General features: G+C 37.3%; 1 protein-coding gene across 22 annotated transcripts in view; it reads left to right on the forward strand.

Moving 5' to 3' along the window:
* The window catches only part of NRXN1 (neurexin 1), a 999,389-nt gene that overhangs the window by 868,850 nt on the left and 116,488 nt on the right, over positions 1 to 14,051 (forward strand). For 13 of the 22 annotated variants that reach the window (XM_036334601.1, XM_036334602.1, XM_036334604.1 and 10 more), the window contains one exon: positions 13,000 to 13,089. The exons of the other annotated variants lie outside the window; for them this stretch is intronic. In XM_036334601.1, coding sequence (XP_036190494.1) covers positions 13,000 to 13,089 — 90 coding nt within the window. The remainder of the gene's footprint in view (positions 1 to 12,999; positions 13,090 to 14,051) is intronic. 22 annotated transcript variants of the gene reach the window in all.

Raw genomic sequence — 14,051 nt, forward strand, 5'->3', positions numbered from 1 at the left:
ACTCTGACATGCGAACTCATTTTTTTGGTTGATTTTTCTTTGTTAAATGGCATTTAAATATGTAAAATAAATATAAAAAATATAAGTCTTTGTTTTACTACAGTTGCAAAGATCAAAAAATTTCTATATGTGACACGGCACCAGAGTTAAGTTAGGGTTTTTCAAAATGCTGACACGCCGAGCTCAAAAGGTTCGCCATCACTGGCCTGATGTGTGCCTCCTTGACAGCCCTACCTTAAACATGGGACCAGGGCCATTAGCATTGGGAGATACCTTAGAGTCCATACAGTTCACCAACCTCACTTTGCAGATCGTGGGACTGCCTGCAATATTCGTGTCTGTTTAGTTTCTGTGGGCCCTTTTTGCCATAAGCACGGTGGGAGAAAAAGAAGAATTTAAAACATTCTATTTGAAGTGCATCTCTTTGAAGCATTAATATTCAGATTAAAATGTCATTTTGAGACCTCAGTGATGTCTAAAGTGTTTTTATTCCGGGAGCAGCTTTGTTATCATGCTGCTCACAGAGCAGATGGTGGTCCCTGAATTCCATTTCTCCTCAGGGCAGGTGCCTTTGGCTTTTTCTTTTTGTGTGGCCTTCTCCAGTGAATGACCTCCTTTCATGTGTTCCCATTGGCTTTCCGACAGCCATGCATGAACCTCTGAGAATGAATCTGACATTGCTTGGCAGAAAAATGCAGTGATTTTGATAAAGCACCTATGGGGTTTTTGATATCACTCACAATAAGTCTAGTTCCCTGGCCTTTGTTTGTCCTGTGAAAGAAAAATAGATTTATTTTCCACTCTTCTTCACACCGACCTCAAATCTTTTCCTATGCTCAGGTTGGTGAGAAACAATTTCTGTGGTCTATATATGTCATAGTAGGCAAATTATGGTAGATATATAATGACATAAACCTAATGTAATGGCTACTATTTATTGAAATGCTTACTATGTGCCGGGCACTGTGTTAAGAGGATTACATATATCACTTATTCTTCCAAATTACCTATTTTACAGAGGAGAAAACTGAAGTTCAGTGATGTTATGCTCCAGGCCCAGTGTTACACAGCTAGTCAATAGTGAAACCAGAATTTGAACACAGGAATTAAAGCTCAGGTTTTTGTGGGTTTTTTTTAACCATTCAGGATTTTCTTTTCACAATGAATCTGAGCACATAGGTTCTTGCTTCTAAGAAATAATTGCTGACAGAATACATTTTTATTGGGGTAAAGTTATTTTAGGGTTTTACTTATTTATTTTTATTTTTTAATTTATTTCAGAGAAGAAGGGAGAGGAAGAGAGAGATAGAAACATCAATGACGAGAAGGAATCATTGATTGGCTGCCTCCTGCACGTTGGATTGAGCACACAACCCAGGCATGTGCCCTTGACCAGAATCAAACCTGGGACCTTTGGTCTGCAGGCTGATGCTCTATTCACTGAGCCAAACCGACTAGGGCTATTTTAGGGTTTTAAGTTCAAATCCATACTATTTGATTTATATACAAATGAAAAAAATTGAATATTGGATTTACAGTTTATAAGATTGAAGGGAACTGGCAATGATGGAACAGTTATATCCCAGCCTGTCCTTTGTACTTCCAGAACACTTAATTTTTTTTTTTTTAAATTGACTGATTTGAGAGAGAGAGAGAGAGAGAAACATGGACTTGTTGTTCCACTTATTTATGTACTCATTGGTTGATTCTTGTATGATCCCTGACCAGGGATCGAACTCACAACCTTGGTATGTCAGGATGATGCTGTAACTGAGCTACCCAGCCAGGGCAGAACATTCAATCTTAAATAATTTGTTTTCAGTAGACAAACCCCAACTTTCTAATTGAAAAAAAATCTTCCTGAATTACTATTGCAAGCAGAGGAGAGAGATTAAAGTTCTTTGAAAATGAGATTAAAATGCAACAGTAATCAGACTTATTTTTCTTCACTGGCGAATAAGGAACTTTCTCAATACTATGTGTGCCATATCGGGCTATGTAGGAGATATCTTAGTTGGTGCCTCTTTCACTGACCAGTCCAAATATTCATAGAAAATATTAAAAGTCTGTGCTCAACCCGGTCAGGGTTGCTGAGTGGTTGAGCATCGACCTATGAACCAGGAGGTCACAGTTCGATTCCTGATCAGTGTACATGCCTAGGTTGTGGGCTCAATCCCCAGTGGGGGGGCAGAGGGGAGTGCATAAGGCAGCCGATCAATGATTCTCATCATTGAATGCTCTATCTCTCCCTCTCCCTTCCTCTCTAAAATCAATAAATAGATATCATTCTGTAAAACATAATTATCTGATTTTCATAAATTTAGAACTGGGGAAAAAGACTTACAGACTATATATGTAAGTTCTTATTAGCTAGATAAGCTTAAATGTTATGACATTATTATTTTGAAAGTGCTTAACATTCTCATGTCTGGGAAAAAGGCAAAATGCCATTTGGAAGGTAATGTGAGGTTGTTCTTACATTTCATTTTTCTTATTCTCATCGAGTGATGTCTATCAGTGGCCTGGTCGGTTTGGGGCTGTTAAACCATTCTTCGGTCTTAAATGCTACACATCTAGCACAAAAGAACTCTTTAGTATTCGTGATAACAGAGTCTGACCTTTAATTTTCAGAGTACTTCTGTATTTTATTATCTGCTTGTCCCTGTTGCTTTTCATTTCTAGCTGTTGGTTTTTTTACATCATATTCCAGTCTCTTTGCATTAGGGACACAACAAAATAGAAAGGCTTAGAGAAGAATATGTAAATCGCTGTTTATTTCCACAAAGGCAATGAGAGACAAAGTTCACAAGGTTACCTTTATTTCTAATTAATCTGATGGCACGATATCCGAAATGAAGCTTTTGAATCTAAGTAGCTGATAAGAACAGGTGCTTCTTTAAGTCTTTGTGTAACAGAATGCTAGATAACTTCATGTAGTCCCACTTAAAAGAGGGACATGAAGGAAAAAATTCCTTAAGCCAGTTAGAAATACACTAAGCTTCTAATTTCTTCCCCAAAGCACCATTGAGCTCTGCAGTCAATGTTCTATGGCCTTGCATGCCCAGCATCACAGCAGTCTCACGGGAGGACATCATTTAAATGAATATAAAGGCCTGCTGTTTCACATAAGGAGATAGGGTGTCATCTGAAGCGTTGCCCTACATGAACAGTGTGCTCTCTCCAGCTCCAGCTGTATAAGCTAAATGGGCTGACTGACAGGGCACTTGGGTTGTGCCACCTTCTCTTGCTGTAGCATTGCCTTAAAATACTACATTTAATTTATAGAAAATGCTCCTTTTTAAAAATGAAATGGTGGGAGTAAAATTGAAATATCTATAAATATAGCATTAATAATGAATTAAAATTTGAAAAAGATTCTCATAATCCCTGCATCCTACATGAATATTTTTATTTTTGCATGCTGCAAAATTCTTGCCAACTTGCATCATATTTTATTTAGTAGTTTTAATATCGTATTACATGTGTCACTTGGCATGGCATAAATATTTTAACCATTTTTATTCAATATGCAATTAGTTTGAGACTAAATATATTCTATTAGGAAATGCAATTATTTAAAGAATAGAAGCAGAGGTGTATAACTTTATGAAGTTTAAGCGAATGATCAATTATCAATCTTTGGGGATTAATATCCACATTACAACACATTTTTACCTATTTATTTCAGTAAAATTTAGATTGTTTTTTAATCTATAAAATCCTTTGTGTTCTATCATACCTTCTTTGTCTTTTATAATCCACTAGAGGCCCAGTGCACAAAAATTCATGCACTTGGGGTGGGGGTTGGGGTTCCCTCAGCCCAACCTGCGGCCTCTTGTAGTCTGGGACCCCTCAGTGGATGTCCACCTGCTGGTTTAGGCCCCTTCCCCAGGGGGATCGAGCATAAGCTGGCAGTCAGACATCCTTAGCACTGCCGAGGAGGTTGGCACTGCCGCTACACTCGCAGCCATCAGACCAGCTTGTGGCTGAGCTGAGCTCCTCCTGTGGGAGTGCACTGACAACCAGAGGGCAGCTCCTGCGTTGCACATCTGCCCCCTGGTGGTCAGTGCACATCATAGCGACCGGTCGTTCTGCCTTTAGGGTCAATTTGCATATTATCCTTTTATTATATAGGATTGTTCCTTGTGAACTTCTGTGGCAACTATATTTTAAATGGTGGTTAATTGTATACTTATGCCGAATTATCAATTATCTTAAACTTCCATTTAACTTACCCCATTTTTCCCCTTCACTTCCCAGGCGAAGTGTGAGCTCTTCAACAGTAAGATCTATGTGATGCATTGAAATATGCCTGATACAGTACTTTCAAAGTACACCATTAGTACTTATATTGACTTCATTGAGTCAGATTGCTCTCCTAATGTCCAGCTATGATATACTAAAGAAAAAAGGAATTTAACTATTAGAGAAGGAAGATGAAGTCTTTTGGGGACAGGAGATACATCTAGGAAGGGTAGATATGGGTGGATGCATGTCTTGGGTGATTGATGAGTGGCATAAAAGGATAGAATCTTGGAGATGTGTAAAGGAAAAAACAGAAAAGAGATGGACAAGGAGGAAAAAAAAGAAGAAAATGTGAATTAATAGCAAAATTCACCTTAACATGTTCCAGCATTCCATCCCTCTTCTCACAAGCTAATGAAGTCTAGTCGCTTTTTGACTCATGACTTGAACCCTCTCTCCTTTTCCAACTTGTCACTGGAGAGGGTCAACATTGAAACAGCTATGAACTTGGTATATTATTATGTTTGGGGCTTGTCTTCTAGATCAGAGATAAAGACAAGGAATGCCTGGACCATTTTATATCTCAACTGGCTATGTATGGCAGGGCATTGTTCTGAAAGGAAGAAAATGAAAGACTGCTCCTCACTGGGATCTCAACTGTAGTAGATCTTTGATCACTTTACTTTCACTATCTTGATCTATAAAATAGGAATAATAAAAATATACTCCTGATACATTTTTAGGAATTTAGGGAAGGTTACTGATTTTGTGTGCCCAAGATGGCAATCTCACCCCAAACTTTATAAGGCAGGAACCTTTATAGACAAGACCATGACATCTTTTATTACACAGGAGGGTGCCGCAGGATTCTTATGACACAGGCTGTTTGAGACATTGCTTCAGTAACTATTCCATGTAGTAGTTTTGGAATAAAATAGTTTTGGTTTCAAATGGTTCTTCTAACTATTATGCATTGCAAGGTACTCGTTATATTGTCTCTTTGAGCCTCAGTTTTTCTGTTTAAAGATACCTATGGTCAATATGAGGACTAGTAGCATGATGCATAAAACAAAAGCCACTCAGACCACCATTTGTCTATTTTCTGAACACATATATTTTGTGGTCCCTGCTTGCAGAAAACTCTAGGATCTAGAATCAATGGCATGAAATCATTTTATCATGATTATAGGTACTGCTACTAAATTTTGTAAGATTGCATATTGGAAGGCTCTAGGCTAATTTAATAGGGGGTTTGATGGGTACAGGGAATGCTTTCTGGAGAAACAAGTAAACTAATATTTAAAGGAGAAATGAGTTGGACAGACTCCAACACCTGTGTGTGCCTGCCCATGTGTGTGGACAGAGCATTGAGAAGTGCACAGAGGTGTAGGAGGTTTGTAAGGCATAGAGAATGGCACCTTGGAAGATGACTGGCTTTGTTAAAGGAATTGAAAGAAGTCCGGAGTGACTAGAATTTAAAGACTTAGAAATAAGTGATTCACAATTAAATTAGAGAAATAGAAGCAAAATAAATGTGTGTGTCTCTGTGTGTGTGTGTGTGTATATATATATATATACATATATATACATATATATATATTACATATACATCTTAATGATATAGCAAATAATGTAATACAAGATAAATATTTTCATTAGAATAACTATACTTTTTCACTTGAGGAGTGTCAGTGGTGTTCAAGGTCCACTTATTTGAAGCATTGCTAGCTAAGTTAGGTATTGTATCTTTTTTTAATTTATTTTTTATAGTTTGCATGACAATTGCACATAAAGCATTTAGTTGGAAATTATGTGATAATGCTGTTTTTAAAACTAGAGTAATTTTACAGAACTATGTTAAACTTGAAATTTGCTTTATGGGCCTCAGCATAACCAAATACCACACTCTCATTTAAAAGCAAAAGGTATAAAAACAGACTTATGATCTTCTCTGGAAGTGTGTAGAACTCTTCACACCTCTCATGTCTTCCCTTTTCCACCGTTATGAACGCAGGAAATAAGAACCTTCAGAAGGCGAGTAGATTTGTTTTTACTTTTATATTAGTTTGAACAAATGTTGGGTCCATATCATTGTTTGTCCTTATTTTTCCCCCCAAGAATATTACTATGTCATCTCAAAAGCTGACACTTTTATTTTCAAGGAGAAATTACACATGAGGGGAAAAGATCTATGAAAATGAGAAGAGAAAATACTATGTATTAGTGAAGTTCATATAGCTTGTCTCTATTGACCAATAGTCATAAAAACATGATTACAATTTTATTTCCCTTTGTTCTCTGAGTCCCACCATGAAATTTAACTCCAAGGCAAGGACTTGAGTTTTATTACTCCTTGAGGCTTACCTTGATTCTTTGAAATTACTCTTGTTTCTTTTAAGTCTACTGGTTCGTACAAAATTAATATACCATAGTGTGACCAAATATTATTAGTTAGGTGGAAATTAAACTATCTGGGATTCAATCAAAATAGAAGGTGTTACACCCTAAGTCTCAATGATTTGATTTTTCTTTTTATTCGTCATCCCTGGAACCTTGATTGAAATATCCATTACTTTTAGTACCTTAGACTTCAATGGCCACTCTATTTAGAGCTTGCACTTATCAATTGGTTGTGGTAGTGTTACTACATGGGGCCTGCCTCATGTCAAAAATACCAAATCCTTCAGCCATAAAAAAGGAAAATTAATTTGGTTTTCACATACTGTTTCATTGCCTAAAAATTACTTCATCAAATATCTGTATGTTGGTGGGGACATTTTCTGTGAAGGTACCAACATATTTAACTGCCCCCCCCCAAAAAAAAAATAACTGGAGGCAAAAGAAATAAAAAGGAAAACCTTATCCCACTTTTATTAGGGTAAAGGAAATATAAGCCTAAATCATTATCTTTTAACTATTCAATGAGAGGCTCTGTTTTCACAAATCTAATTGATGTCCTCAGTAGACTGCTCTATCTAGTTGATTTGTATGTTTTTAAAGTAGTTGAAATTCTTGTTGGACCCTTTTAATAATTCCAAAAGGGTGTCTTTATTGCTTTATCAATACTTCTGATTTAGGGAACTTGAAGATACTTTTAATCTCTCCTATAAATCTAAGCCTGCTTCTTTTGACAATCAACAAAAGCTCTGTATAGCAGCATATTTTGTATTAGAGCTCAATTCTTTCCAAAGAAAAGAAAAGGTCATTGGAAATTACATTTCTCTTTGACTTTTCCCAGTCAAGTGGGTTGTTTCATGTCCTTTATATTGCATGTAAAGTTTAGATGTCTATTAAACTATGGACAGAATTAAATAAAGTAAAAGCATATAAAGCTACTGGATATTTTACAAATAGCATTTCACCATAAATTTGTAAAGAAATGAAATACATTTTGAGCAATTTCTTAAAATAATATCACTCAATTACCACTTTCCATATGTGACTTGTTAATGAAAACCATAAAGTTGAGGCCAAATAAAGGCTTATTCATGGCAAACCTAAAGAATCTGAACTATTTTATACCTACCTAGGGGCCCAGTGCACACATTTGTACACCTTGAAAGGAACTGTGGGCCGCCAGCCTGTGGTGGGCAAAAGGGCGGGTCTCTGCCCATCCTCTGCGCCCGCGCCCAGCACCTCCTGCCCTGGCCCCTGGTCCCCTGTCTACTGGCAGCTCTGCTCCCATCACCACCACTCCCACGTGCTGACAGCACGGAGCAATTGGGGCCGGCGCCAGCAGTGGGTGCGAGTGGGGCCTGTGCCGCAAGTTGAGCTGGTGCTGTCAGCGGGTGCAAGTGGTGGCTGCTGCCCCAAGATCACTCCTCAGGAGCAGGCAGAGGTGGAGAAACCCTCTGGGGCGATCAGGGCTGGCAGCCACCACTTGCACCCACTGATGGCACTAAGTGATCAGGACCGGCACCGGGCACCCATAGCGGTGTGAGTGGTGTCTCCTGCGCCAGCTATGGGTGTGAGCAGGGCCATTACTGGCAGTGGGTGCAAGAGGCAGCTGGAGCAGGGGGAGGTGGAGAAGCCCTGAGGGGCAATTGGGGCTGGCAGCTGGCAGCTGTCACTCTCACCCGCTGATGGCGCTGAGCAATTGGGGCCGGTGCTGGGCGCCAGCAGAGGGTGCGAGCAGCAACTCTAGCACTGGCAGCGGGTGCAAGTGGGGCCAGCACCAGCAGCAGGTGCCTGGCAAGACCGGGGCATGCAGGAGCAAAGAATTTTCAGTAAGCACTAGAGGCTCGCCCCCATGACAGTGACCGGGCAGGCACCCAACCCTGCCATAGTCTGGCGCCCCTGCTCATCTGCTCCAACCATCCAGCCATGGCCAACGCCCACCATGTTCCATGCTCTGCCGCTTGTTGCTGACGCCTGCCATGTTCTGTGCCCACCCCTTAGTGGTCAGCGCATGTCATAGTGACCAGTTGTTTGGTTGTTCCAACATTCAGTCTATTTGCATATTAGGGTTTTATATATAGAGAGAGGGGTTTTGGAATCATCTGTAAAAAGACATTGCCACTGTATTCTATTTAGATGTGTCTTCATTTGTTTAACAATGTATTTATGTATAATTTTGTTATACAGAAAGTCATTAGTTTTTAATCTATAATAATAAAAGCATAATATGCTAATTAGACTGGGTAGCCAAATGACCTTCCAGACGTCATTCTGGACGTCCTTCAGGATAAAGCTGCAGCAGTGGGGGCTGAGGCAGAGGTGGTTAAGGGTGATCAGGCAGGCAGGCGAGCGGTTAGGGGCGATCAGGCAGGCAGGCGAGCGGTTAGGGGGTGATAAGGCAGGCAGGCAGAGTGGTTAGGGGCAATCAGGCAGGCAGGTGAGCAGTTAGGAGCCAGCGGTCCCGCATTGCGAGAGGGACGTCCAACTGCCAGTTTAGGCTCGATCCTGGCAGTTGGACATCCACCGAGGGGTCCTGGATTGCGAGAGGGTGCAGACTAGACTGAGGGACACCCCCTGCTCCCCACCCTCTGGTGCACAAAGTTTGTGCACCAGGCCTCTAGTTCTAGTATAAGAACAAAGAATTTTCAGAGAAAAAATCAACATACACTAAATTGAAGTTAGCAGCATCTGATTTTCCATTGAATCACCCAACGAAGAATAAAATCTGTGCTTTGATTTCAAAATCACATTTTTCAGCTAATAAAAACATCTCTGAACTAGAAGACATTTCACATTTATGGATTGTGGGATAGTATGACCCTATTTGTGTGGCTACCTTTCTTGACAATTATCGTGCCTTTACCCGGTCTCTGATGCCTACTCTATTTTATCTTTGTTGTTGTTAAATGACCTCTTTATTATTTATTAGAAATACATATTTCATGTTCTTGTTTTAGCAGAGTCTCATCAAGTATCTTCAAAAGCTATTGTTGACTTAAATCATGCCATATCTTCATATTGTTATGTGAGTGCCAAAGATATGAGAGCCAATTGTATGTGTGAATATATACGTATATACATATATATATACACATATGTATATATGTATATATAATGTATGTCCTCTTTTTTAAAGTCATTCAAAAAGAATATATTAAGGCTTCAATTTTCTTAACCTGTATTATTTAGACCTTTCTATCCTCTTCTATTACTAACTAATAATAACTATAATTACCTATTTTATGGCCTGGGGAAGTTGTTATTTAGGAAGCAATAATATGGATGATGTTCAAATCAATGATAATCATTAAGGAAATAAAATTATAATTTACATATGAGATGTTATCTTTAGAAAGTACAAAGGGAAGCTTAGCTACATATCATCTATTATCTGGGCACAAGTATTTGCCTTTTTTTTTTTCTTTTAGTGAATGTTATTAGGCTGTGAGGATGAGATAGCAGTGCTAAAGAAACTATCAGAATTAAAAACAAGATTTCCTTCACTACTTCATTCTACAGGCATTTCATAGGATGTTATATGATGGGTATTGTGCAAGCACTAAGAACACAACAATAAACACTGCCCATAATACCTGACCTCATGGAACTTTGGGGTTTGGGGGGGAAATATTTATTGGATATTCAATTATAAAGCCAATGCTTGTTTCTGAAGGGCACTAAGAAAGCATATATTCAGGTGTCTAATCTAACGTGGGGCCAACAGGGCAGACCTCCTGCAGAAATAATGCTTCTGCCAAGAAGATTTCATTAATGAACCAGATTTAGCTAAGACAAGATAAGGATAGGGTAGAAGTGAGGAAGGGTATTTCAAATAAAAGAAGCTGCAAGTATAAAAACCCAGAGAACAGCCCTAACCGGTTTGGCTCAGTGGATAGAGCGTCGGCCTGGGGACTGAAGGGTCCTGGTTCGATTCTGGTCAAGGGCATGTACCTTGGTTGCGGGCACAGCCCCAGTGGGGGGCGTGCAGGAGGCAGCTGGTCGATGTTTCTCTCTCATCGATGTTTCTACCTCTCTATCCCTCTCCCTTCCTCTCTGTAAAAATCAATAAAATATATTTAAAAACAAACAAACAAACAAACAAAAACACCAGAGAACAAAGGAGAGCTTTAGAAGAATTGAGAGAAATCTTGTGAGGATAGAAGAGGAAGTCAAGGCACTGTCAGCCATGAGATGGGGTGGGAAGGTTCCAGATCATGAAAATTCTGCTGAATTTCCTTGAGACTTGAGATTTCATCCTGAAGGCAATGGAAAGGGTTAGACTTGTTGCTGGATTAGATATTGGCTGGCATGTGGAGCCTGGGTGGAATTTATTGCCCAGAGGATGCAGAGAGCTTTGTCAATATATTGAAATAATAATTGGGCAAGAGACGATTGGCATTCTAGATTTGGGTGGTGTCTGAGGGAGGAATGGATCATTCCTGATGATGGGAACACTCTGGCATGAAAAATATCATGAGGAGCCAAGTAATTATAAAGTTACCAGACAAGTTTTAACAGTGTGAATTGAAATGAGTTTTGAGCAACAGAAAAGTCCATGTAGCAAAGAATATGAGTTTTTGAAGAACATTTCATGTTTGCTTATCAAATTATGCACATGACATGTTTATTACATCAAACACATAGAAGTCAAAAACACATATTCATCAATAATCACATTTCCCTAAGATAACCAATATTAAATTTTAATATACCTTTTTCAAATATATGTGTATGCAAACACACAAAAAAGAACGCAATTTTTTGCATAATTTTAAAAATGAAGCTAGGCTTGGAATTTAAGTTATTTGTATCATTGTTGTTTTTTTCATTATCAATACACCAAAAATATGTTCCAATAAGATAAAGTTTTATTTTATAACATTTTAACGATTACATAATACAGAGAAGTAGACATAAATGTTTTTATTAAATTTTATATTTTGTTCTACTTTGATATTTACATTTTAAATTAAATACTAATGTGTGAAATAGTTTCAGTAATAAGTATATATATATATATATATATATATATATTCATAGGACAAATTTATAATATCTAAATGATAGTACTTTTCTATTCCTCTATAATTTGTGACCAAAATAGTGGTGGGTTTATTGTGATAAGTATAGTGTTTAATAAGAGTAGTGCATGAAAGCACTTAGAAATTATTCTAAATATGAGTAAAATTTATATCTATTTTGTTCCTTAGCAAACTGCTCCAGCCTTTTCTGTGGGCATCACTACCACTTGTTTCTTTTACCTCTTAGTCCTTATCTGAGTTATTGCCAAAATGTCTTAGCTTAAAATTTCATATTAGTTCATTTTTATGGAATAAAAAAACTTTCAGTATACATGATTAAGCACTGAGGTGGCAGCTTAGATTCTAAGTGCTTTACAGAGCGAGAAAACACTTACCTATTTGCAAGAATTATTCAAGGTCAATTTAAACTGTGTTTCTGTCAGAAAAAAATTTGGTTCAGACAAGCAAGGCTCACACTTAGTTTAGATCTATGCATAGGGAGCACTGTTTGAGGCTTACACCAGTATTTGCTCCTTAAGCTATCATGCCGTCTTTAGATTAGCTTAATGTAAAAGCAAACATTTGAGGATATAAAACATACATATTTTTTTCCAAATTGCTATACATTTCAACATGTTAAGCTTTAAATGAAACTGAGGGGCACTCAGAGTCACTTTTGTCAAAGCCTTTTCCTATAATAACGTATTTGGATGATGCAAGATATATTCTCTTGTGGTGTCCAAGCGATTGATAAACTAATTTGTATGGAATATACAATAACTATCCAGTCTCTGTGGTTTCGTTAAATGAGATGAATATGAATTTCTATTTTCTGACTAGGACATAAAGTATGGTAGGCCTATTTCAGATGCTTCAGTGTGCCAAAGTTGTGATTAAGTTTGGTGTTCATAAATTACTAATCTGGAATAAGAGGTTGAATGTATTTTGAAAACTTAAACCTGTTTCACCTGAACATGTTTAACTAGTTAATAAGAAACATCAAAAAGACAAAACCCTGAGATCAATGGTCATTTTTTGTAAAGCTATTATATGCTGTTTAAATTGGTTGTTCGGGTCTGTCTATAACATAAGTTTAATAACCTAGCTCAAATGCAGATTTCTAATTTTCAATTAACATAGGAATAATTTTGTTTGCTAAAATAAAATAAATGAATGAATGACAAGTCTGAAACATGAAATGTTCTAGGTAGCACTTTTTAAAATTCCAAATTTCAAAAAATCATGTGGCAACTGTATAGCTCAAGCTTTAAGTATTAACTTTTAACCTTTGACCTTACAGATTTTAACCAATGAAATGTCTCTTTAAACTTTAAAGGAAACAATGATAACGAGCGCCTGGCGATTGCTAGACAGCGAATTCCATATCGACTTGGTCGAGTAGTTGATGAATGGCTACTCGACAAAGGTAAAAAACATTGATTAAAACTTCAAATAAAAAAATAATTTGAACATAACCAAGTAGTACTTCATTGTAACACTAATAAACATAAAAAAATAAATTTTCCGTAAAACTAAATTAAAAACAAATTTAAAACAGTAAAATACAGATAGCGATATTTGCATACCTTGTATAATAATTTCTATACATTTTTAGACGTACCAGCTGTTTAATAATCTTACCCTGTTAATTTAAGGTTAAAGGGACTGTTAAATATAATCCACTAACTCAATCTATGAAGGTACTCACATCAAGCATTAACCCAAAATGATAAATCATTCATAGATTATATTACATGTTCCAGCCTCTAAATTATTAACTAAAATATATGTAGTTCTGATATCTTTGTTATGGTCCTGACAAAAAAAAACAAAAACTCTTGGTTTAAACTCTAGGCATCTTAAATAGCGGGCAATATGGATTGCCGGTCAAAAATGAAGTCCCTTTAACGTTTGCAACCTTCTAAGAGCATTTGGGAACGAGCCCTAATTAAAACTGAACTTGAAGTTGTGTGCATGCTTTTTATGAGCAGAGAACACTCTGCTAAAACTGGATACTCAATTTGATGATATTGGTACTGTTGCTGAGGATTGCTGTTTGATGGACATGAGCCATAATTTCTCCATCGGTTTGTGTATCATTCCTGAAGCCGCTTTTTACATCTGAAGCTATTTTTTCATTCGATTTTGTTTTAATAGACTTGCTGAAAGCCAATCAGAAAAATATTTTTGGAATTTTTTTTTGTCTCTGACATGCTCAGTATAAACCATGCATTTCTTTTCAGTGTTGATTGCCGAGAAAAATAGAATAATTCAATAACAATGGACTATTGCCTTAAAAAAATAAACATTTCTAAAGAATAGCATATAGAGACCTGTGGCCAATTAAGTGAATTATGAAATTTTTACCAGAAATTTAAAATCAGATAT

The sequence above is a fragment of the Myotis myotis genome, unplaced genomic scaffold, assembly GCF_014108235.1.
Source record: "Myotis myotis isolate mMyoMyo1 unplaced genomic scaffold, mMyoMyo1.p scaffold_m19_p_14, whole genome shotgun sequence".
NCBI lineage: Eukaryota > Metazoa > Chordata > Mammalia > Chiroptera > Vespertilionidae > Myotis > Myotis myotis.